We start from the raw sequence: 25,421 nt of genomic DNA on the forward strand, positions 1-25,421 counted from the left end.
ACCCATGTAACTCTAGACGAAGTACATAACTTTACTTTAAGTACACAAAGTGACAATGCACAATCATGTTTCTTTTTCTAAACCTACCCAACGTAAGTTTACATTAAGTACATAAAGTGACAACGCCCAAACATGATTCTTTTCCTGAAACTAAAGCAAAAGAATTGACGTGCTCGACTCGCCGTTTGAAAAATCACAGGGTGCCGACCCAAAATTCACAAACTAAATAAATCCAAATGTCAGCACTCACAAATATTATATATATCAGTCTTTGAATAACGCACAGCAGTATCACAAACGGACGCGTTTCAGCACTTGGCTTTCCTCAGCGTTAATGCACAAAGTGGGTATAACCCACATATCTAACAGACAGGACCTTGCTGAATCACTCCAGCTGGCATGAATCAGTCAATCAACCAATCGGATCCAGAGATCCACAGAGCAAGATGTAAAGACAATACAAAGAGTGGCCAGTAGGTATACTGAGCCTACAATCCAATTAACTTAAAATTAAAATAATCAGATGATGTCATCTGATTATTTTAATTTTAATTTATTTTAATTTTAATTTAATTAAAATGGTCCTGTCTGTTAGATATGTGGGTTATACCCACTTTGTGCATTAACACTGAGGAAAGTCAAGTGCTGAAATGCATCCGTATGTGATACTGCTGTGCGTTATTAAAAGACTGATATATATAATATTTGTGAGTGCTGACATTTGGATTTATTTAGTTTCCTGAAACTAACCCACTTAAATCTAAGCTAAGTACATAACATTAGGTACGTAAATTGACAATGACCAATCATGTTTCTTTTCCTAAACATAACCCACGTAACTCTAGGCTAGCTAAGTAACTTGACATTAAGTACGTAAAGTAACATTGCCCAATCATGTTTCTTCTCTCAAACCTATCCCACGTATCTCTGGGCTAATAGGTAACTTTATGTTATGTGCATAAAGTGATGACACCCAATCATGTTTCCTTTCCTAAATCTAACCCACATAACTCTTGACTAAATACTTAACTTTATGTTAAGTACTTAACGTGATGATGCCCAACTGTGATTCTTTTCCTAAACCTAGCCCATGTAACTTTGCTTGCCTAAACCTAACCTATGTAAGTGTACACTAAGTACGTAACATGACAACGCTATTCATTGGGCGCTAATTCATTAGATATGATAAACTGTTGTTTGAGGATACACTGTTAAGTTATGCATGGTTAAATTATAATGAGTCGAAGTGTGTTTTAAGATTACTCTTGAAGATCTCAATAGTCGGGGAGAAATGGATGGTGGGAGGAAGAGAATTCCATAGTTTTGGTGCAGATATAGAGAAGGCCTTGTCCCCATAACACTTACAGGAGCTCTGTAATGTAATGTAAGATGGAACAAAACCATTTAACACCTTGCAAACAAACATAAGGATTTTCAGCCAGTGTAGGAGGGGATCCTTTTTGAACTAGTTGGAGACAGGATTAACCAGACTGGATGATCCCAAAATATAGCGAGTTGCAATAATTGAGGTGAGAAGATATTGCTGGTGCTCCACCAAGGCCCTGGAGTGCCAAAAATAAGATGGTCTCTAGTTTTCCTGTGCTGTTGTACTTCTACACAAATGGATTCATGATTAATGAGCAAACCTGTTGTTAAAGTGTTCTGATGACATGGCTTTAGTTGGCCTTCTTTAAAAAACAGTGAAGCAGACTATTTGGCCCGACTGACCTACTTGAAACTGTTGAAAGTTTCAAAGGTCTTGGTATTTTCAGAGAATCTCAATTGGCTGCTCAGAACTGTTTATTTTCCAGTATTACACACAATGGCTTTATCTTCTTAGGACACCCAACCGTTGTAAATTTAGTGAGTCAAATAGTTTACAAACCTGTGATTGAGAGTGTTTTAACATTATAATTCTCATAATGGTTTGGTAACCTGAACTGTAGACTTCGTATTAAGCTATCTAGAATACGTGGTATGGTTGATATAATAATTTGAAAGCTCCAGATTTTATGTACATGTTCAGAACAAGAGATAAAATAAATGATCACTCTGACAGACACTGCTTTTATTTAACACTTAGAGGCTCTATAAGTTGCCTTCAGCAACCAAATATACATTTTATATTAAAAGCTAAAAAAAACTGAGCCATAAATCTTGTATATTAAGTTGCATGCTATAATGACGCTTTTATGTTTTGGTGAGCTAGAGACCAATTACCATTCTGGGGGATAATTAAGTTGTATTCAGTTCTGTTAAAGAGCTGAGAAATATTAGCTGTTTTCTGCTCCATTTAGATTAGCAGTTATGCTGAATATTGCTTTTACTAAAAAAATGTAGACCATATTGGGGGTCATTTGAGAAAGAATAACAATTAAAGCAAAGCACACCCTCTGTATTTGCTTTTATTATCAGTATCAGTGTGTAATTTTTCCCCAAACAATTTTGTTATAACACAAATGGGTTTTTTTTCTACATCAGGTTGGACACAGAGGGGATCGAGCTGCTGTCTGCTCTGCTGCTGGTATGAGAACACAGCACAATGATATTCACATATCTGGATATGAGACAGAATGGAACAGTGATTTCAGAGACGGTCTAACATGCTGCTTTTGTGGTGTGTTCGCAGTATGACACCAGGAGCAGAATCTCCTCCGAAGCCGCTCTACATCATCCCTACTTCCTGAGTCTGGGGGATAACATACACAATTTGTCAGACAGTAAGGCTGCATTCACACCGTCCTACCTTTTATTTGAATGGTGCTAGTGTATCTAGGCTGTAGCGGTGGGGCTGGACAAAGTATGTTGTTCAAAGTCCTCCTATCTTACAAAGGAGAGCACTCACTTTGTTTTTGTATGCGTGCACATGTGTATTTTGTGGCAGTAAAGATACTACAAAAGGAATTCTACAGATCTTTTAAGTCAACACAAACAAAGTTACTAGAGAAAAAAATACTCCTTCACTCCCCCACAAATGGGCCATTTAAATGTAACTCTTACACCACCACACAGCCCTGTGGCTAGTCACTACAACACCGGATTTGGTGTGAATGCAACCTAAGACACACACACACATACACACACACATACAGTGTGAGCACACCTTACAAGCTTCCTGGGTGTATTTTAGGTCTAAAGCTTTTGGCAGCTGTGGCTGTGAACAGCACACTTTACTTATACTGTAACTGTGCTACTCAGCTATCTCAGCCATGCATTTCTAAAATCCAGAGTTGAATCATGTAATGTCTGGGCAATTTGCACACTTAAGTCAAAAACTGCACAACATGTGCCCACTCCTAACAAAGAAAAAGGTCCAGAAATGGTTACACTGATTGTAATGAATTAAAGAGCTGATCTCACCACTGCTCTTACTATATATTGTGCCAGCATGGACAACCCTTACAACCTTGCATGTGGCTACTTATTTGCCTTATTTAAGTGTTCAAAAGTTCCCATAATTTGCATGTAGCCTGCATGTAGTTACCTCCAGCAAGGAGGTTATGTTTTCGCCAGCGTTGGTCTGTTTGTCTGTTTGTCTGCAAAATAACTCAAAAAGTTCTGAACGGATTTTGATGAAATGGGACAAGGAACAGATGATAAAATTTTGGTGCTGATCAGTTGAAGCGAAGTGGATAAAATAATAAAATGGCGGGAAATCCGAGCTGCTTGGCGGAAGTCTGCGCTCTCCGAGTGCTTTTCTAGTATTACTATTAAAATACTAGCAATCATGAAGAAAGCAGGGGGAAACAATCTCTGTTCAATTACAGATATTTTGTTTATCTATCTTTTTTTCTGTGCCTTTAAGTCGTTCTCTCTCTCCCCCCTTTTTTTTAGCTGCTTCAGTGTTTTCCCTCAGGGAGGTGCAGCTCCAGAAGGACCCAGGCCATCGCAGCTCAGTGTTTCAGCCTTTAAGTAAGGTTTCTGCCACACAATCTCACAACATGGTGTGACTTTACTACCATTACTGAATGCCATTCATTTCTCCACATAGTGGGGAGCTATGAATGTTCTGCACATGATGTGGGTACAGCTTTAGACCTGGTCACGAGAATGTGGTGCACAAGATGCGTATCCTGGATCAGGCTGTTCTCATGCACTGTTCATATGTATACCTACAGAAAGTCATGCATCAGAATTTGTATAACTCACGTAATCATGAAGGCTGCAATCATGTGACCAATACGCTGACAGGGGTGAAAAAGATAGTAGAAGAAAGTAGTATAAAGAGTGAAAGTACACACAAGGAGGTAGGTTGGGGTGGTGAACGGGTCAATCAAACACAGACATTCCCCCAGGAGATGGGTGTTTGTGTCCCGTATAAAACCAAGTCACTTTATGTTATTTTAAAGTACGCTGTCACGTTATATTAAGTACATAACCTTACATTAAGTACATAACGTGATGCCCAACCATGATTCCTTTTTTAAATCTAACAAGAAGAAGTGCTAATTTTTTTAAAGATTATTTTTTCAGGGCTTTTTGCCTTTAATGGACAGAGACAGGGTGATATGGGCAGAGAGAAAGAGAGGGAGTGAGTGGGGGGATGACATGCAGAAAGGGTCGCAAGCCGGATTCAACTTCATATGAACCATTGTATGAGGGTACGTTGCCTGAGTGTATGCAGTGCATTAGAATAGAGGAGCAATTTGCTCTCTTTAAACTATTTCATCAGACAAGACATCTGACTAATTCCCTCGTACTGTCAAACTTGCAAAAATATATTTATCTGGATGTTTTAGTGCTTGACCTTCATCAGGCAAGTGGTTTCTGATAATAAGTCTGCAGCAAATCACATTCCCACATCAATATGAAGCCTTAAATACTAAACATTAATTTACTATTATGATCATCTCTAGTATTATACATGGAGCTTGAAAAGTAAAGCACCCCATACACAATGTTTCCCAGAGTAGTTACATTAAAGGGGTGGATTCCTATAATGAATATATGTAAAGCCCCCAAAGGCTAAACTGCATTCTCAAAAAGATTCATTCTCAAATATGCAGGTTACATGTGTAGATGAACCTGTAGCGTTACATTTACATAGCAAGTGAAAATCAGTAGCAATAAATAAATAAATAGAAACCCTCATACTAAATACCGCACAAAATTCCAGTGGGCAAACATTACATCATGTGTTAAGTAACAATAATCAAATTTACCTCTAACCTATCAAGACTGCATACATTAAATTGAGTAGCTCCCTATTAATAGATCCTGTAGGCCCCAGGAGGTAGTTTCACTCGAGAAATGCACAGTTATGGACTGAACATCGCACCATCTTCCCAAGGGCAACTACCGCTGCGGCAGTGCAATAACACCATGAAAACATAATCATTTCTGCCATCCCCACACAGGTAAAATGTTTCCCATCAACAGAGTCATTACTTGTGCATCCACACACACTGTACCTGTGGGAAAACCTGAAAAAGAAATCCAGAAAACTGAAACAAAGGATCAGTGAGCACAAAAACACAATACACAGAAACGATTGGGATTATCCCATAGCTCCCATGACATCTCCTCATGAAGTGTCTGAGGTATTGAAAAGATCACCCAACCACCCAGGGGTGGTGACCATAACAAACTACTCAAACAGCGTCAGGTGTACTGGACTCAAACTCTTCATACGTAGGCTCCTAAGGGACTGAATGATGAATTACTTTTTCTTGTGAGCCCTTATGTTGAATATTCTCTATATTTTCGGTACATTGTTTTCTGTGTGCATTTTTATACCTCCACACCAGTGATACCCATGGCCAGAGGCATTATGGTTACGGGTTGTCCGTATATCCATCCGTCCGTCCCATTCTTGTGAACGCGATATCTCAAGAATGCCTGGAAGAAATTTCTTCAAATTTGGCACAAATGTCCACTTGGACTGGACAAAGAACTAAATAGTTTTTGGTGGTCGAAGATCTAAGGTTAAGATTACTGTGACCTCATCTGTCTCATTCTCATGAATGTGATATCTCAGGAACACCCAATGGAAATTTTTTTCAAACTTAGCACAAATGTTCACTCGAGGATGAACTGATATGATTTTGCTGGTCAAAGGTCAGGGTCACTGTGACCTTGTCTGTCTCAGTCTTTTGAACGCAATATCTCAAGAACACCTTGAAGGAATTTCTTCGTATTTGGCGGAAATGTTCACTTGGACTCAACAATGAACTGATTAGAATTTGGTGGTCAAAGGTCAAGGTCACTGTGACCTTGTTTGTCTCATTCTTGTGAACACAATATCTCAAGAACACCTTCAGGGGATTTCTTCAAATCTGACACAAACATCAACTTAAACTGAAAAATAAACTGGTTAGAATTTGTTGATTGAAGGTCAAATGTCAAGGTCAGTGATAAAAGTGATAAAGCAGTAGCACCGATATGTTGCAAATAAAAGTGTCTGTGCAAGTAAAACAGTGTGCAGGAGGTTGTTTGCAGCAGTATGCTTAGTATTCACATTTGTTTTTCCTTATTTCCTTCTTATATTCAATAGTTTTACAGAACTCATAATAATTAAAAGTTTTGTGACTTTAATAATAATTGTGGTTTAGACACTATCACTGCAAGTTTCCTGAAATGTCTAAAAGAAACAGAATTAAATCCAGCTGTTTTGTTCCTGACTACATCATGTGAAATACTGACGTGTCTGTAGATGTATTTTGCTAATTAGCAAAGCCCTGTAAGAAGCCAGCTCACTGACTTTGTTTATTGTGACACAAATAAAAATACCACAGAGAAGAGTCTCAGAGGAACTGAAAATAAAATGAAAATAAACAGTTGAGTTGTCCATAAATTTAATGCAGAGTACTGTCACCCATGTATGTACTCTGATAAGCTCTTACCTAAGAAGTTTCACTTGATTTTCCCCTAATTAGGCTCATATAACTCTTTAAGACCAAACTTCTAAACTTATGCTAGGAAGTAGCATCCAACTGATGAAGGTGAGAGTAAGTTTTTTAAAGGGGACCTATTATGCTTCTCTGTGTCTTGTTTCCACCAGTTTTTTCTACTCAGGCTATAGTATGATGTCATGATGTTACATAGTCATCTGCTCCAGGCATGCTACTGTGACTGTTTACATTTCATAGCCATCACTGCTAAATGAAGCTACATGCTAACGGCTACATGCTAATGCCCTGGCTGTAATGATGGTGCATAGACAGTGAAATAAGGAAGACCTGGAAATGCTGACCACTAAGAGCAGACTTGGCTTTTTCGGTTTTGGGGTGGGGGGGGGTTAAAGAGACAGGCGCTAAAAAAAGAGCGTTTCAGGCAGAGGGTGAATACAGGTGTGCTAGCACAGACAGTTTGAGGAAAATAAAGTGTTTTGATGTATTAACATGTAAACATATTCTAGTAGAAACCTTAGAGAAGTATTTCACCACTGGAAAGAAAGCCTTTTTATAGAACTAGGCTGTGGAAAAAGGAGAAAAAGGACACTGCTTTTGCCCAAGAGGTAAAAAAAACATGCAACTACCAGAGTGCACTGAGCGACCAATAAACATCCGTACTGGTGGTTGACGTAATGTCACCTCATCAGATTGACACAATGGTGGCTGGCTGGTAACAAACTATGGTGTATTACAGTCACACAGTAAGCTAAAACATGTCAATGAAAACATTTGAGTAAAGAAAAAGGCTACACAGTAAGAGAATCTTGGTTTAAAATTGAGGACAGTTTTACCCTTTGGGGTCGCGTTTTTCAGCCTTTGTTTTATACTGTGCAGGAAACAGTATGGCGCTCACTTCCTGTTCACAAACTCTTGCTATTACAGATAAACAGGGCACTAAATATGTTTCCAAGGAACATCTGTCTCTTGACCCACTTCTATACTCTTTGTGTCTGTGGTGGACGCATGGGTGGTGGGCAATATGAAAATTGTGTTTGGTTGAAAGATAAGCAGGAAGAACTAGGTTCAGTGGAGGGAAGCTTTCCATAGTGCATTTACACATACTAGTCACATTGTTGATACAAAGCTGGTTGAAAATTGGTGAAGCACCCTTTTAAATACAAGTATGGACTTGAAAATGAGCATAAAGGCCTCTTTGAGATAAAAGCATGAGTCACTGCTTCCCATTACTGTGTCATCAGTTGCAGTTGGTGCCTGTTAACACTGAATAATCATCATTTGAAGTGTACAATCTCAATTTGTCTCTCTTCAGGTCGAGGAAAGAACCGCAGACAAAGCATCTTCTAGTGGTCACAGAGGAGGATCAGAGAGAGACAGAGAAGAGGAGCTGCCTTTTCAGACCACAGCTCAGCACACTCACAAGCATGCTCACCTGTGTGCACACACCTGCATGTACACGCAAACTCATGTGCACACGCTCATTTCTAAGGCAGCTGACCATGGAGACACACAGGGTTCCTGGATACAAACTTGTACTGCACTTGAAATGACTGAGATGAGATATAATCTTCCTCCACATGCATGCAGTACATGCTTGCACACATTTGCACAATCAGCGACACTGAACATGCTGCCATTACTTAGCTGCACACACCAGAGATTTGTAAGTATCCTGCTGACAACATCAGGCATTTCAAGCCAAGATCTCAACCATTAGGCTCCTAAGTAAAGCTGCTCTTCTGTAGTGTACACATATACGCAAACTTGTATAATTTCCATTCAGAGCACACCCAGGGCTCTAGCCATTTAAGGTAGCTACCATATGTGGAACCATTAAATATAATCACAGGAGTACAGACGTAAGGGGTGAGGTGTCAGTGGAGGTCGTAAAGTCCACTGACGTCAACTTGTTTCCAAATTTTGCTGAATGTTTGTGCTACTAAATTTTAAGCTTGTCTCTACACCAAAATGTAGCTTAAAGGTACACTCTCTGATTTTATTGTGGCACCTCCGAATTGTAAAATGTCCTCCCAGCTCAAAATTTAAGAAGTTCTGAGGTCATAAATTCTTCAAATGCAGCCATGGCAGCTCTTTAGAAAAATATGACCAGAAACCAAAGAAAAGGTTTCAATTTTTTTTTTTTCTCAATAAACTGTTAAGTAGTGCTATATGTATCCTCATCTTAAAGTCTAAATGGTGATTCAAAGGTTATGCCAGGACAAAACTCAGTGGGAGAAATGCTAAATATTCTATTATTTTGGGCACATTTAAACACACAATACCAGCTTATAAAATGCCAAAAGTTCCCTCAGGTTGCTGTAACCCTTCAAATTCACAGAAGGAACATGGTAATGGTGGCTAGGGCCTTGAATGCTGATAGGCACTTGCTAAATAACAAAGAGCGTGAGCATTTAAACAATTTATGTCTTTGATAGCTATAAATGAGTTAACAGGCTACTTAAGCAGTAAAATGTCAGCCCAGTCACCAAAAGAAAATGTTGACATTGTAGGTTTCTGCAAGCCACTGATACGTTACATTTATACATTTCATTTGTATCATATCAATGTTTCTAAAATGACGTATTATATGACTTTGTCATCGGGAGCTGGAGGGTACAGGGAATGGTGTGACACGGCGAGACACCTGCCAAGCTGCAAACCACTGTTCGAGACCAACAAACAACAGAACCTCTTGTTATTTAGCGACTCATTGCTGTGTTTCCAGTGGCTTTTTAGCCACCAAATATGGTGGATTTTTAGCAACCTGTTGCTGTGTTTCCATTGGGGATAGTGCCGCATAAAGATAAAGTGATATATACAGGGATATAGCTGCGTATCCAGCCAGGATTGTGCCAACGATACTTTTCCTAACTATAACAAAGTGGTTTTTGTGTCTAAACCTAACCACACATTAACCACAGTGTTGTTAAAAGATAGTTTTCATTGTATCCACTACATAATACAGACAAATGAAACATATTTGTGGTTTGCAGAAACATACAATTCCAACATGTATTCTGGCAATTGGGATGGACATTTTGGACATCATGAGGCTGCCAGCTCTTAAGATGGAGGTTATGATGGTTAGTTTCCAGGAACGCTCTTGACAAAGGTCCAGTAGGATCGAAACGTTAGTGTTACTTATAAATTATGAAGCTGAGCAAGAGCAGTGTGCAGGATTTTCTGTTCAAAGACTCAAGTGATATTTTCCAACGCACCTGCTACTGAGACAGTTGGATGTGCGGATATCTCTCTTCAAACAAATCACTAGCTACCAGGATCTGCCAGCTAGCTAAGAAACTGACATTATTTAAACAATTTAAAGGATTTATCCATGATGAAATTATTAGATCCCTGTCAAAAGAGTCACCAATATAGCAGCTAGGTGTGTGCTATGTCACCCTGCAGTCTTGAAGTTGTACATACACAAATAGTCTGAACACTGGAGAAGTAGCAACACACTGTTCATTTACAGTAATTCTACTCACATGAAGCAAACATTGAAAGTACCATCAAATCTGACTCCATCATACAAAACTCTGTTGTAAAATGAATTCATGTCGACAGGCTTGCCTTGCTACAGTGCCCCTGTGTTTCAACTCAGTGTGGGGTTTTGTTCCAAACAGTGTTAAGAGCTGACTTTCACTCCAGTTTTTGAAGTTGCCTTAGTAAAATGTGCATGATATTTTCGGCTTGTGAAGAATCTATATTTGATCTAGTGTAGCCAACGTGTTAGGAGGCAGTTGCTTTGTGTGTGTAAATAACTCACCATGAGTGTGTGTATTCTTAGTCTCCTATTTGCACAAACCAGAAGTGTCCTCTGAAGCCGGCTCCCTTCCCTTTGTTTCTTACCTTACATGGCTCCAAAATATGACCCTATATTGTACCCAAACCCCTTAACCCTAAACTGGGAAAGTATGTCCTACAAGTACTTTCTGGTAGCAAACTACTTTCAGTAGAACTCACCACTACCCCTTATATTTTGCACAGCTCTACTACACCTATTGCCAGGAAGCAGCTTTCGGCTGTTGGACCATAATAGACAGTGTATTACAGCACATAGGCTACAGTATAACTTAGAAAGCATAGATCTGCAGAAGTGAAATCTTACGTATTTATTGTCCTTCACAGTTCCCTTGTGACTGAGCCCAGAGGTTATGCTTACTGTATGCTACAGAAGATAAAACAATGTGCAGACACAATAGTGATGGGGGCTTGTGGCTAAACTGCTCTCTGTCTCTCCTTAATCTGCCTTTACCCCCTTTCCATCCCCAGTATATCTATGAATATTCTCAGTCATCCAGGTCATATGATATCCAGAAGTGGCTTTGAAGGCGTTTAGTCTTCCATCTAAAATGCTTCCTCAGTTCAGACTTGTGGGGAGTAAGTCTGGGGTAAGGTTGAAACAAACTGCTTCAACTGCTTCAACCACATCTGAGGGCAAAAGCTATTCTGAACAACCACACTCAAAAGTAGCGTGCAGTCATAGGGAGAGAAAAGATGCGATAATAGTTCCAATGGGGATATCAGAGGAAAGACTGTCCTCTGATATATGTTTGAAGACAAAGAAGAATTACAAAGTAGTTGTGTGAAGAAAAAGAGAGCAGTGAGAGAAGTTCAAATCTTACGTATTCTCTCATGTCTGCACATCCGGTCGATTTATGTGTGAATCATACATGCTTCTCAGGTTGTTGGCTTTGGAGAGTTACAGACAAATGCAACCCTGGTGTAGATCTGATCCGTCAATTACTTTGTTTGAAGAAGTCCACAGCGCCCTCTATATTCCGAGCGAGATAGCAATGGCAATGGTTGCCACACGGACAATACTGATAGCTGAACTACTCTCACGTGGCTGCCATGTTGCCACATGGTCCACTTGGGAACCTAAATCATGGATGTATAAAGAGTAAGGGATAGAGCATTGGAGGCAGGGCTCACTTCTTTCCAATAAAGGTTGCTCAGTGGCGTATGAAGCCAGAAAGGTTCAACTGCTGCATATAAAATCATCCAGATGATCAGCACTGATTCCACTGTGTGCAGTCTAAAGAGCAGCCATGCCTGCAAAGTCAGCTACTTCCAGGTTAGGGATCAGCTAACTTGAATAAAGATAAAGTGATTTAATCATGGGTTTCCTCTAGACCTTCCAAATGTTATTGTACCAATCAAACAAGTCATTTTGTGGGGGTGTGATGCTCAAGAAAATGTATATAGTCATCTCCTTTGCCATTTAAATCAATGTAAAAAAAGTCTTATGGGCCACATAGCAGCGTCAGACGACAGATGTAATTATATTTTTTGGCCACTAGGATAATTTACTTCAGAGCTCTGCCAACTTCCTGGGGACCTGAATTAAAGCCCAGTTCAAACAACATTCCAAGAGTATCTAGTGTCAGTATTGTGACATATTTAAGGATAGGCAGGTGGAATATAATGTTGGAAGGAATTTGCCTTGATGGTTGAAAAGTGGGCGTGTCATAACAGTGACGCTGCAACGGTGTACTGCCGATTTTATAGCAGTATCCATCGGGGGGAGAGAAACGAAGTCCATCGTTTGCTCTGTGTAATGTTCTTTGCTGAAGCAGTCCACTCTAAAATGCCTTGCACATAATCTAAAGCTGTCACAGATACCACCTCCCTCAGAGTGAATAAATGCTAGAGCAGCGGCCCCATGACCATTTTTGGGGAAACTTTATTTGTGAAAAAATGACACACTGATGTACCACATTTTTGCTAGCTAACGTAATCTTGCAGATTGTTGATGGGTGGATGTCATGATATAACTGGTAACATAAGCACATTTTTACAGAAAGAAAACATGGTTGGATTTTGATAAGATTAGGAAGACTCTGACCCCAGCAGAGGTTCAATGTGTGGCACTCCCAACAAGTTTGTCAGAACTGAGGAAGTCTTTCAGATAAGAGCTAAAATATCTTCAAGAAATATATTGTGTGTCTACAGTTGCCGTTGGTTTTGCACCCTAGATGACTGAATCCAATCCACAGAACTGAGCAGATGAACGATGCCTTGATATTGTTAAAGGACAACTTCAGTATTTTTCAACCTGGGCTCTATTTCCCCATGTGTATGTGTGCGTATGATTCATGGGTACCACTCGTTCTAAAATTGGTTCAGTATTGAGGCGCGAAACGAGCTAAAACAGTAATGGGGGCAAATGCGTCCCGTATAAAAGTGCTTTTTTCGGCACTGACCGGTTCAGATCGCCAGTGCTATCTCTGTAGATAGCATATGGTAGCGGCCCTGGGGCAGTGGTGACTGTGAATGAGTGGAGTCAGCTGTCAGTCAGTGTTGGAGCAGAGAGGGGGAGGGCGTCCCCACTTGGTAACTTACTGTAAGTGAGTATGTGTGTATGAAGCGTGTGTTTTTTCGCCACTGACCGGTTCAGATCGCCAGTGCTATCTCTGTAAATAGCATACTAAGTTAGCCTTTCCCTTACCTCTGGGCTGTGTGATGTCACAATCTTTGCTCCACTGTGTCTGTAGCTCTCTACTTGTGGGACAGCCGTTTTCTTGAGGAAGGTGTTTCGGGATTGGATGTCTTCTCTTCTTCGGCTGGCAGTAGTCATCTTGGGAGAAGTGAGCACTGCAGAGCCGATGGTCTGCAAGGCGCAGTGTCTGCAGAGGAGTGTTAGCATCCATTTGTAGCACAACTAGCCACAACTTCAGCATCTCGCCTTCCGACAAAGGCAGCCTATGAAAGCTGTACGGGGTGTTGCGCGACATCCTGTTCTTGCGTTCGGGAAAAAGGCCCGTTCATATGAGCACTCCAAAAACTCCAGTAACACTCCAGGGGGTAGCACGTAAAAGACTCCGTCCTCTGACTCTTCTAGCGTAACATACACTTCACACACACATACTCACTTACAGTACCCAGCGGGGACCTCTCTGCTCCAATACTGACTGACAGCTGACTCCACTCATTCACAGTCACCACTGCCCCAGGGCCGCTACAATATGCTATCTACAGAGATAACACTGGCGATCTGAACTGGTCAGTGACGAAAAAAAAGCACTTTTATACGGGACGCATTTGCCCCCATTACCGTTTTAGCTCGTTTCGTGCCTCAATACGGAACCAATTTTAGAACAAGTGGTACCCATGAATCATACGCACACATACACATGGGGAAATAGAGCCCAGGTTGAAAAATACCGAAGTTTTCCTTTAAGGAAAACAGAGGTAAAGAAGCTAATCAGTAACCAGAGAGTTGTTGATTTGACCTCAAAAGCAGAGTGCGTCCAAATTGCTCGTAAGCCAGACAGTGAACCCCCAAAGCCCTCCATTGCAGTCGAGAGTTTGTGTTTGAGTGAAGTGACGAATGTCAGTGAAAGTTAAATGGCCCCTGAAAGATTTTTCTACCTCTCAAAGTGAATGACGCTGATGGAAGAATTGTGTTGTGACCATTTAACCCTTTTCACCTATCACTGAGTACAAGCAAAGATAAAGGCAGTGAGGAGAGAAATATAGGGTGAACCTGCTGGGACTTCAGAGGGATGTATAGCTGTGGATGTTATTCTTCCATCCTCCCCCTTCTTTCCCTCAGTGGCAGAAGTATTACTGTGCATTTAGTTGTGGTAAATGAAGCTATTTTAAATACTGTAATGACAAAAGAAATAATATATATGTATTTTAACAGATGTTTTCATCTTTCTCAGTGAGTTTTATGCCGTTAAAAAAATAGAATACTGTATTTAAAATAAAATAAAGAAAAAAACCCCACAGATGTCTAAATGTTTTATAAAAGATAAGTTTAGATTTTGTATGAGATGTGATATTTTGTGTGATTTGTCTACACTGTTATGAAATGAGAAATTGAATGTACTGTGACTGCCAACAGGCATAAAATTGATTGAATAACTGATTAATTAATGAATAAATAAACTATTGAAATCATGGCATACACTTACCTGCCCACTGTCTTTTTTCCCTGACTACTAACATTGTTCATTGTGAGAATCTGATGTGTTTCTTGGAGGGTACAGTACAAAGACAGATGAACAATAACATAGATGAACAGAAGATGGTGCTATCGGCCTACTGTGTGTCAGTGCAGGATGTCATCTCACTTTTTTCATGTGATGCATCGCAAATGATAGAGGCAGCAGTACAAAATGTATAGCAGCACCAATAGTTATAACATCATATCCAGAACATAAATAAATAAATTATCTATCTATCTATCTATCTATCTATCTATCTGTTGATGTAACTACATCATTACTCAGTTCAAGGCTTATTGCAGTGACCTAAAGGGAAAACCTATTAAACTAAGATGTAAAGTAATTACAGATGAGATTAACTGTTATTAAAAGCTGAACACATCTTTGGACGGAGGGTACACGAAACATAGGGGATTATTTAAGCGGAACTTTCCATTTCAGATCGTCGTTTCAGACCGGACGTATTTTTCATAGCGACACAGCCACCATGGACGCTGAATCCCAGCGTGCTTTGGATTATTTGACAGAAGTAGAGGAGGCAGCTGAGGATGTTCTCACCACTAAACAGCAGGTAACTAAATAATTACATGGCAACAATAAGCTGTTGATAATAATAAGCAGAGAAGGGCCATAAGGAGGACCCATATATCAGCTAATGCTACTGAGAAGCTAGCTAGCTGTTAGCAGCTAGGCTAACTCCTGGTTCACATTCTGTTTAGCTTCAGCTACATTTACAGTTCATTGTCTGTCGTAGAAAAAAAACAACCTAAAGTTTCTATTTTGATGGTCACTCAGTACATTGCAATACAACAGTAACAGACATTTAAAATAATGGCATCTGACAAATGCCCCATGGCAGTATTACAGTCATTTTCTCCCCCATAAACACTGTAGGATATTGCCTATTTATGATACAAAACCTCTGTTTAACTAATCAACATAACCAACTATGATTCTGATTCTGTTTTAGTCTTCAAGTCCCCACTAGTTTACGATTAATATTAGCTTGCTTTGACTTCCCCACACTCCGTAATTAAAACCCAAATTGATGTTGCAGCATCACCTACTGTATAATGCTGAGAATGAATGTTCTCTCTGTTGATGTTTCAGATAGTGGACCTGGACACAAAGAGAAACAGGAACAGAGAGGCACTTAATGCACTGAAACATGAAATACCAGATTCGGGTGAGTGACCCCTCGTGACAGAATGTTTTCAGAGAAAAGGCTTCGTTATGTGAAGTGTCAGTGTATTCATGCACATCGTGGCTCTGATATTCAAACAGTAACACCATGGACACATTGGCTTAGATTGTGAAAACAATTATCCCAGTGATTTCATAATGGGAGTGAGTCAGATGGTGTATAGTTGTACTTCAAGCTGTTGACGAAACACTGTTCTCATTTGCAGAGAAAGTTAAGGTTTGTTTCGGAAACATGTTCATCAAATTTCCCAAATCGAAGACGAGAGATATGATTCAGAAAGGTAATAAAATCTAAATTTACTGGATAGATTTTCAACATAAATTTGAATATAACTAGATTTGTTGTACACATGTTGTAGCTGCATATGAGATCATTCTGACTCTGTGACTTTGTCATCTGCAGATCAAGAGCAGCTGGACAAGGAGATAAACGACCTTCGCAAAGGACTGAAAGCAAAAGTCAATCGTCTAAATGAGATACAAGGTATGAAGAACATTTCAGTTGATCAGTTGGACCACTGCAACGTGCTCATTTAAAGAGATAGTTTGACATTTTGGGAAATACACTTGTGTGCTTCTTGCTGAGAAGATTGATACTCATGTATGTTGGAGGAGGAAGCAGTTAGTTTAGCGTTAGACTGGAAGCACATTTAAAACCCACTCATTACCAATTGTATCTTTCTGTTTTATTGTACATTTACTATGTGAAAACAACACTGTGATTTTGTGAGCTGTTGCATGGAGCATCTACAACAACAACAGCAGCCAGACACGGTGGCTTCCCATAGTCACTGTCACTGTGTTGTCATTGTGATGCAGTCGGGCAACCAGCAGAGACGCTGCACAGTGGTAGTGACGGGAGGACCAGTTGTTTTCACAGTGTAGTTCCTTCAAGTTGATACAATGTAAATGTATTGAACTTTTCAAGTTTTGATACTTTTTGCAAAGATATGTTGCCAGTTTCCCCGCGACACTCTGTTATATTACATGCATGTTCAACAGCTGTTGCCACCTGCCCCACAAAACTTCTTCTCTTCAGTCCATTAAAGTCATCAAATTTAAATAAATAAAAATAGAATATTAGTTTTAAAGCACCGATTCCACATCCCACTTGCACGTAGGTAGGCTATGTAAGCTCAATACAATGTTACAGAAATGTCACTGATCAAGGATCTGTTGTTCTTTTTAGGGACAAGCAACAGATGCACCACTTTGATTTGGTCTTGTCAGACCAAGAGTAGCTGCCAGGCTGTTTGGAATCAAATCTAGTTTATTCGTTACTCACACTCAGAACTCAGAAATTTGAGTCTAAAACTGAAAAGAGCTGTTCACAAAAATTTGTTCAATCATATCCGCCTGTCACTACTGAGCAGACTAATCGACGGTGTAAAAACAGATATGGATAAACTGTGAGAAAGTGTATCCCACATATCAAACTATTTGGTTCAGGATTGGGGTGCAAAGCTATAATGTAACAGCCAATGTTAGTAGGCTACTTTTATATTACACCCTGAACACCTTTACAGTCTGCTGCAGTCCCACAGCTTTACAGTAAGTGCTTCTTCTTGAACATGTTTAGCTTTTGGTTAGACTGTTGGAGAGGCATTGATTCATTTTGAAGGCTGTAGATGTTTGTGGGGTTAAATTAGGCCATAATATATTGTAAAGGTGTTTCTGTTACAACACTGTTGTTTATTCTTTGCTGTGTTAGAAGTCAGTTCACTTCCACTGATGCTGGTGGTGAAGGCTGCACTCGTTAGCTAAATGCAGGAATGCGTTGGGAGCACAGTTCGTAATATGCTAATGGCACCTCTGCACATGAACTGATTAGGGCCCAAATCAACAGAAGGGATATGAGGTAAGATCTGGAGGGATGTTGTTTGGAAATGCTTCTAATTAAAGCTTTTAATAGGCAGCAATACTATTATAGGAAAACAGAAATAGAAAACACATGTTATGATCTCTAAAAATATGTCTGCAGTCACTCACACTCTGGCAGAATGTCTCCAGTAATTTCTGTTCAATCTCTCATAGATGCTGACATGTCCTTGAACTCTGACTGTCTCCCAGTGGTTCAGGGAGGGATTGCCCCTCAATAATTAGTCCTCTGATAACCAGTTGAAAAGGGGAAGTCCTTCATTAAAATCCAATCCAAGTGGAACAGTGTCAGTTGCTACTATTTTTTTAACACTATCTCCTTAGGGGGGTGTCGGTGGCTTAGTGGTAGAGCAGGCGCCCCATGTACAAGGCTGTTGCTGCAGCGGCCCGGGCTCGACTCCAGCCTGTGGCCCTTTGCTGCATGTCACTCCCTCTCTCTCTCTCTCTCTCTCCCCCCCTTTCACACTAGTCTGTCCTATCAATTAAAGGCCAAAAAGCCCAAAAAATATCTTTAAAAAAAATTTCATAATAGCTGAAGTGAGAGCTGGTCTGCCATCACACTAAATGTCTTCCCAGCAGTGTGTGCATGATGTGTCTTTTTGTTCATTTGCAGGGAAACCTGAGCTGAGAGGCTACAATCTTTCTCCACTGTCAACTGATGAACTCAAAGCTGTTAACAGCCTCTTAAAGAGATGACATCAGATCTACTAATTGCATACTACTTGTAAGGACATAAGTGCAAAGACAACATGTTGACAAGGTGCTGAAGAGCCTTGCCTGCAACAGCAGATGGTACTGTAACATGCTAACTTCTGGATGACCCGATGACACATTAGCCCACTGGATGATTTACGACATGGATGTAAAGGACATCTTCATCACCCACCTTAAGGGCATTTTTGAAATTCTTGCCAAACATTGCATTCTAGGTCTTAAATCTTCAAAAAGCAAAGTCAAGACAGAAAGTGTATTTTGCCCTTCCCTCTTTTTTCTCGTTAAGTTCCACTCTGACATTTTTCAGCCCCCTTGATGAGCTGTCTGCTTTAAAACCGCCTCTACCCAGAGGCTGTGGTATGAAGATAAAACCCAAGTTGTTATAACCTACAGCTCTCCTTTAAACGATCTTTAGTAATAACATAAATGCAGATTGTTCTGTGAGATTGGACACAAGGACTGTTTGATATGACCTCCTGTAGTGTCTGAGTAGGAACTCAGGCAGTGTGGTTGGTAAATGGCCACAAGGTGGCAGTGCAGTGCAAGTGTACAACAGAAGGACAGAGGTTTGCTTCACTTGCTGCCTCCCCAGCCTCACAACCAACCTTCAGATACCCCGGCACTAATGCAGCACTGCCGTATAAAAGGCTATGTAACACAGACTTGGTTCTTGAAAGTTTGATTTTTTGCAGCGTGTTTACCTATGCATAATGTGAAATATTTGTTTTCATGTTGTTTAACTTTTTATGTCCTTTCTTAACCATCTCGTCTTTGAGTAAGTAAGGGACACTGTACAGTGAGCAGGTCATTATTCTGAAAAAAAAAATCTCACCACAGTGATGGAGGAGGGGTCTTTTATCACCCTGAAGGTGTTAATTTTGCAGTAATGACCCACTTGTTATATCCTTGCTCATCAAATCAGTCATTTGAGACAAAATATTCATTTGAAAGTTTTTGTTGCTTCTGCTTCCTGTCTATCATCAGAACTGCGTCCATAGCAACAGTCTGCTATTCACAGGGCTCCTGTGCAGCATGGAAAAGTATGGAATTTGATTTAGTTCATTTCAAGGTCTGAACAACTATTGCAAAAAGAATTGTAAAAATATTTGTATTTTCAGACTATTGCCCCTATTCTGTTTTTTAATATGAAATTCAGAATTTCTAAAAAAATAAAAATAAAAAAAATAAATGAATCATACAAGCAGAGTGTTTTTCATGGTGTTTGGAGCAGGCAGCACAGCCAAAGAGTTAAACACTGTGAGAGCGTGCTGGCCTGAGCGAGCTTGCAGTTGTCGAAAGCAAGGCAAGAGGTGTGATGTGCAACTACACACAGTCCTTTGCAGAGCAGCTTCTACGCCTGTACGTCATCCTGCAAAACACCTCCACCCTGAGTGCCTTGTAACTGCACCAAATCTGGACATCGGTGACCTGCTGCAGTTCAAACTGAGCATCAGAATGGGGAAGAAAGGTGATTTAAGTGACTTTGGATGTAGCATGGTTGTTGGTGCCAGACAGGCTGGTCTGAGTATTTCAGAAACTGCTGATCAAGTGGGATTTTCATGCACAACCATCTCTAGGGTTTACAGAGAAAATATCCAGAGAGCAGCAGTTCTCTGGGTGAAAATGCCTTGTTGATGCCAGAGGTCAGAGGAGAATGGCCAGACTGGTTCAAGATGATAGAAAGGCAACAGTAACTCAAATAACCACTGGTTACAACCAAGGTCTGCAGAAGACCATCTCTGAGCCAACAACACGTCGAAGCTTTGGACACCAGGTGCCACTGCTGTCAGCTAAGAACAGGAAACTGAGGCTACAGTTCATATGGTCTCACTTGGACAATAGAAGATTGTAAAAACAGTGCCTGGTCCGACGAGTCTCGATTTCTGCTGCAACATTCAGACAGTAGGGTCAGAATTTGGTGTAAACAACATGAAAGCATGGATCCATCCTGCCTTGTATCACAGGTTCAGGCTGCTGGTGGTGGTGTAATGGTGTGGGGGATATTTACTTGGCACACTTTGGGCCCCTCAGTACCAACTGAGCATGGTTTAAACGCCACAGTCTACCTGAGTATTGTTGCTGACCGTGTCCATCCCTTTATGACCACAGTGTACCCATCTTCTGATGGCTACTTCCAGCAGGATAACGCGCCATGTCACAAAACTCAAATCATCTCAAACTGGTCTTTTGAACATGACACTTCACTGTTCTCCAATGGCCTCCACAGTCACCAGATCCCCAGATCTATTGATGGAACGGGAGATTCACATCATGGATGCACAGCTGACAAATCTGCAGCAACTGAGTGATGCTATCATGTCAATATGGACCAAAATCTCTGAGGAATGTTTCCAGCACCTTGTTGCATCTGTGCCTCAAAAAATCAAGGCAGTTCTGAAGGCAAAAGGAGTACAACCAAGTACTAGCAAGGTGTACCTCATAAAATGGCTGGTGAGTGTAGTCATGTAACATAACAGTTGGATTCTAAAACCATTTATTCACATAAAAACAGTCTAGCTATTTGTGCTTAGATGTCAAATATGATCTGAAAAATCAATTCCAGAGAAGTTTGGGATTTTGAGTCTAGAAATGTGTGGAATTTGTTAAGATAAAAAAGTGTCACAAACCTCGTATTCAGATGTCACCGAATGTACTACACAGTAATTGATCAGTCAGAATTGAGTATAGAGCAAAGCAATGTAAAAAAAAAATGTATTCAATATGTTAATGATTGTGCGTGATTTGTATTTTTCAGACCTCACAGTTAATCACTTTGCCTTCAGTATGTGTTTTTGTTTTCTCTTTTTTTTTCTCTCTGACTGAGACATACCAAACACACTGAGTAAACAGCGTGAGTGATAAACAACCAGTGTGCTGTCCTGTGTATTTCGTGTAATTCCCCTGTCCGACAGGCCGTTGAGCATGAGAAGACACGGATAGCCTCGGGTGACGGGAGAAAGAAACAGCAGTCACAGTGTTGTGTGTGCGGAGGTGGTGGTGGTTTTGTTTCACTCTCTCCTCAGACTTTGGTTGCGTGCCACTGCTCTCAGACCTGGAACTGTCTAAGAGTGATGAATTTATGAGTCAAAGGATGGGAACCTGCTGATCATCTCAATTGTTAGACAATTATACCCAACAAGGCACGCAACAGTGCTATGTTAAGAAAATGACTCACTGATGCACAGCATTTGTCCCCCACCTGTGAAAGTACACACTGATGATTGATTAGACATGTTTGCCTCTGCTAGACTACAATAGCTAATTATTCACACAAGAGCAATAAAAATTAATCCATAAACTATGTGTAATTATAGTGGGTTTGACAGCGTGGATATGTATCAAAGGCCAAACGTGTGCTTAAACACTGCTGACATTAATCACAGCATGAAGGCCAGTCACCAGCATGTTTTCTATAAAGCTGCAACAGTTGTATTACCAAGGTATTTATTGAACACATCCAACAGCTGCCACTCTGGGAGAAAATCTATCGGCATTAATTAGTAAAGTTCTTAACTACTCGCTTGGATGGCTTTTGAGTTCTTGGTATGTTTGCAGAGTGTGTGTGTGGCTATGTTCCTTCCTGCTGTGAGGCTGAAATGTATTTTGGTTTCCTAGAAAAAAAAGCTCTAATTTAGCTGTCATTGTAATTTACAGAACTAGATTTACTGGAAGTTGTTTGTGAGTGCGTGCAGAAACCTCACAATATGTGCTGTCACAGAGCTGCAGATGTAAATGAGGAGTCAGATCTTGATGAAATAAGTCAGGGGATCAATTTCATGTGTGGGGCAGATATGCTTATTTTGACAGACTTGGCTGGAGACATTCATTCTCATTAGTTAGTGAGAGGGTGTGAAGTTAGAAAGCTGGTTAAAATAATTTGTCCTGGAGTGCTGTATTTCTTGCTGCTCCCAATAATGTCAGTCTGAATTCTCAGCAGTTCAGGTGAAGTGTTGGTCCATCCAAATAACTAAAAAAGTTTCCGCTCACACTCCCTGTCACACCAAGCTAATGGTCAATGGTGGGCCGTTAGTAAGCATCTGTTGCCCTAGTTTTTGTGGTACGTTCCGCACCTTCAGCCCTCGTCAATTGCATCAGCCGTTTTTTGACCGATTCAGCAATCAGCATTGGAGACAACAGAGCCTGTCACTGACTGACAGTTCAGCTTAGCACACATGAGAAACAGAAGTGAGGAGGCAAACAAACAACTACTACTTTTTGGGTGCAGACAGAAATACGTATCAAGCTGCAAGTATTGAAAGGTGGTATCTGCTTGACCAGATTCATTCACTTCTCTTAGCATATTCTTTAAACCTGCAGTAACTGATTTTTTTGGCCACTTGGGTCACAAAGTAATTGTGAACGTAACCATACCATATTATCGCCTTTAAAGTTGAGATAGCAAAGTTGTTAGCAAACGGTTGTTTTTTACACATCCAGCAGTTAACAAGCATTAACATTATCCTATCTGGAGTCATGTTTCGACCACCTGATCAATGAAAGACCAATAATAACTGTCTTTTAATGCTGTTTTTGGTCTTTACCAACTCTGCAAAATATTTGTCTCTTATGCTAAATGTTCCACTATGTTCACCAGCAGCTAACTACTACATGTCTGTGCATTCACCAGCTGGTTTTATATAAGGTTTTAAAAGCTTTTCCTCTGAAAACAGCTGCTTGTGGTCGAACACGGCACCATGAGAGCGGTGGGAGTGAGCCAAAACAGTAGAGTAAGTTGTGGGTCGGACAGCTAAATAATGAGCCCAAACCAAGAAGCAGCCTCCAGGGCTGACAAAAATCAGTCCAACATAGAGGTATCAAAAACTGTAGTTCCTCTAATGGCCACTTGAGGCTGACTCCAGAAGCCAGCCAATCCCCATAGACCACCATGTTAAAATGCCCAACTTTACAGCCAAAACAAACGTGTTTACAGCCTGGTAGAAAAAACGGTTTTGGTCTCTATAGCTAATTTTCCTGTGAATTTTTTTATCACTCACCTATTCACATATTATTAAGGCTTAAAGCTATGCATATTAACTGCGTGGCCACACTGAGTGACGGGCTGTCTGCGGATAGTGTCCTTGGCTTCTCAGTCAGATCCACCCCTCTCTCCTCCACAGCTCCAGCCTCTTACCCAAATATGGTCACTTCTGGCTCCAAAAAACAAGATGGAGACAACTGAAATGCTGAACTTAAAGCTTCAAAATTGGAGTCCACAAACCAATGGATGACGTCACGGTGGCTATGTCCATTATTTTTACAGTCTATGGCCTGAACTCACGATAGAGCTCTATAAAACAATTATAATCATCTGTAAGTTCATCAAAGCGAGAACCCCACACTGTCATGTATACATTAAAAAATACTGATTATAGTCACTTTAATCACAAGTGTGTGATTTGTGAAGCTGATCTTATCAATATTTGTCTATGAACAATTAATCAAAAGAACGAGTAATGTTAAAGGTGTGACTCGTAGTAGAGCTTTATAGCATCATTCAGTGTGTTAATTTGGTTGTATGGCCCACAGCTTGACGGTTTGGGTCACACTCACTCACTGTCACAGCTTTGATCCCAGCAGCTGTTTTCAGTGAAAAAATTTCCGATAAGCTGTACAGTACCTGCCTGGCACCAAACAGCCTGCAAGGCCAGGGAGTAGCTGGTAAATATAGTGAAGCATTTAGCAGCTAACTAGCTATCTTAGGAGTTGGTGGAGACCAAAACAGAGTTAAAAGGAGAGATTTAGACTTAAATATCATAAGATGCTAATATCCATGTCTGCTGAATGTGTAAACAGGCAAATCTTTGCTTACAGGTTTCACCATATCAACTTTATCAGGATTTAATGTGTGATTTCAGCTTGTGGTAAAGAACTGTCACAACGTGGCCAAAGTAAAACTGATTAATGCAGCTTTTAATCATATAAAAAATATTTTGTCAACTTTGGATTGTATTATTCAGGTTATTGTGTGTCTGCTTGTGTACCAGATAAGTTTGACATGTTCTGCAAAATGAAAAAAACAAAAAAGGGTTTGTCAAAAGGTCTCAAAGATAATTTTGTGTTGTTATTGACCAGAAAACATGGTATCGTATTAGCCCTACTTCTGCCACCGTCTCAGTACAATGGAAGTGAATTCTGTTTGTGAAAAATGACATTCACTCAAAATGACACTGACTCTTTTCGGAAACAGTTTCCCATTACTTTCAGTTATCACCAGACGTCACTGTTTTTGAAGTGTTTTTGAATTTAACAGTTCTGGGGATTCCCTGACAAGAACTGCCCACTGGGGAGCTCCTCTGAGAACTAGCCTACATACCTTCAAAGGCATTTTTTGGGGGGGTTAACATACGCACCACCAAAAAACACTGAAGCGATGTAAGCATGGCAGTGTGTCAAGCTGTTGTTTGCCTTTTTTGTTATCTGCTGTCTACACGGTTGACAGGTTTTTAAAAATTGTGGTTGCTGCATTGGCTCATGTGTTAAACCAATCGCCGTACACTTCCTTAACTCAAGGTTCCTCTTGTGTTGGGAGTACTCTGAAATAGGAGTTAAAAAGTCCCTCAAAAGAGTGTTCTAAGAAAAAAAGGGGGTTCCTAGAACTATGAAAAGTTTACTCCGGTCCTATTGTGATGTGGAACTGACCTGATAACATTTTTTAATTAGTAGATAAGGCTAATTAATGTGACAGAATCAGACTTGCCAGTGTTATCAGATACAGCAGTTTAATACAGGAAGTAGCTGAACTTCATTTGACATTTATGTCAGATTAGTTTCTTGTTTTCAGGCCAGTGTTGTCTGTGTGTGGTAGGTGCTTCACATT

The 25,421-nt window shown here is 40.3% G+C and overlaps 2 protein-coding genes across 2 annotated transcripts in view; both read left to right on the forward strand.

Annotated features, from left to right (window-relative positions):
• The window catches only part of cdk18 (cyclin dependent kinase 18), a 68,201-nt gene extending 53,430 nt beyond the window's left edge, over positions 1 to 14,771 (forward strand). The window contains exons 13-16 of the mRNA XM_033627500.2: positions 2,482 to 2,524; positions 2,630 to 2,720; positions 3,835 to 3,912; positions 8,164 to 14,771. Coding sequence (XP_033483391.2) covers positions 2,482 to 2,524; positions 2,630 to 2,720; positions 3,835 to 3,912; positions 8,164 to 8,198 — 247 coding nt within the window. The 3' untranslated portion in view covers positions 8,199 to 14,771. The remainder of the gene's footprint in view (positions 1 to 2,481; positions 2,525 to 2,629; positions 2,721 to 3,834; positions 3,913 to 8,163) is intronic.
• Positions 14,772 to 15,262: 491 nt separating this feature from the next.
• On the forward strand, positions 15,263 to 19,797 carry pdrg1 (p53 and DNA-damage regulated 1). The gene is made up of 5 exons (XM_033626010.2): positions 15,263 to 15,380; positions 15,920 to 15,995; positions 16,219 to 16,293; positions 16,416 to 16,496; positions 18,504 to 19,797. The coding sequence occupies exons 1-5, from the start codon at positions 15,297 to 15,299 to the stop codon at positions 18,584 to 18,586; spliced, it is 399 nt and encodes a 132-aa protein (XP_033481901.1). The 5' UTR covers positions 15,263 to 15,296; the 3' UTR covers positions 18,587 to 19,797.
• The last annotated feature ends 5,624 nt before the right edge of the window (positions 19,798 to 25,421 follow it).

Source organism: Epinephelus lanceolatus, chromosome 1 (assembly GCF_041903045.1).
Source record: "Epinephelus lanceolatus isolate andai-2023 chromosome 1, ASM4190304v1, whole genome shotgun sequence".
NCBI classification, from domain to species: domain Eukaryota; kingdom Metazoa; phylum Chordata; class Actinopteri; order Perciformes; family Serranidae; genus Epinephelus; species Epinephelus lanceolatus.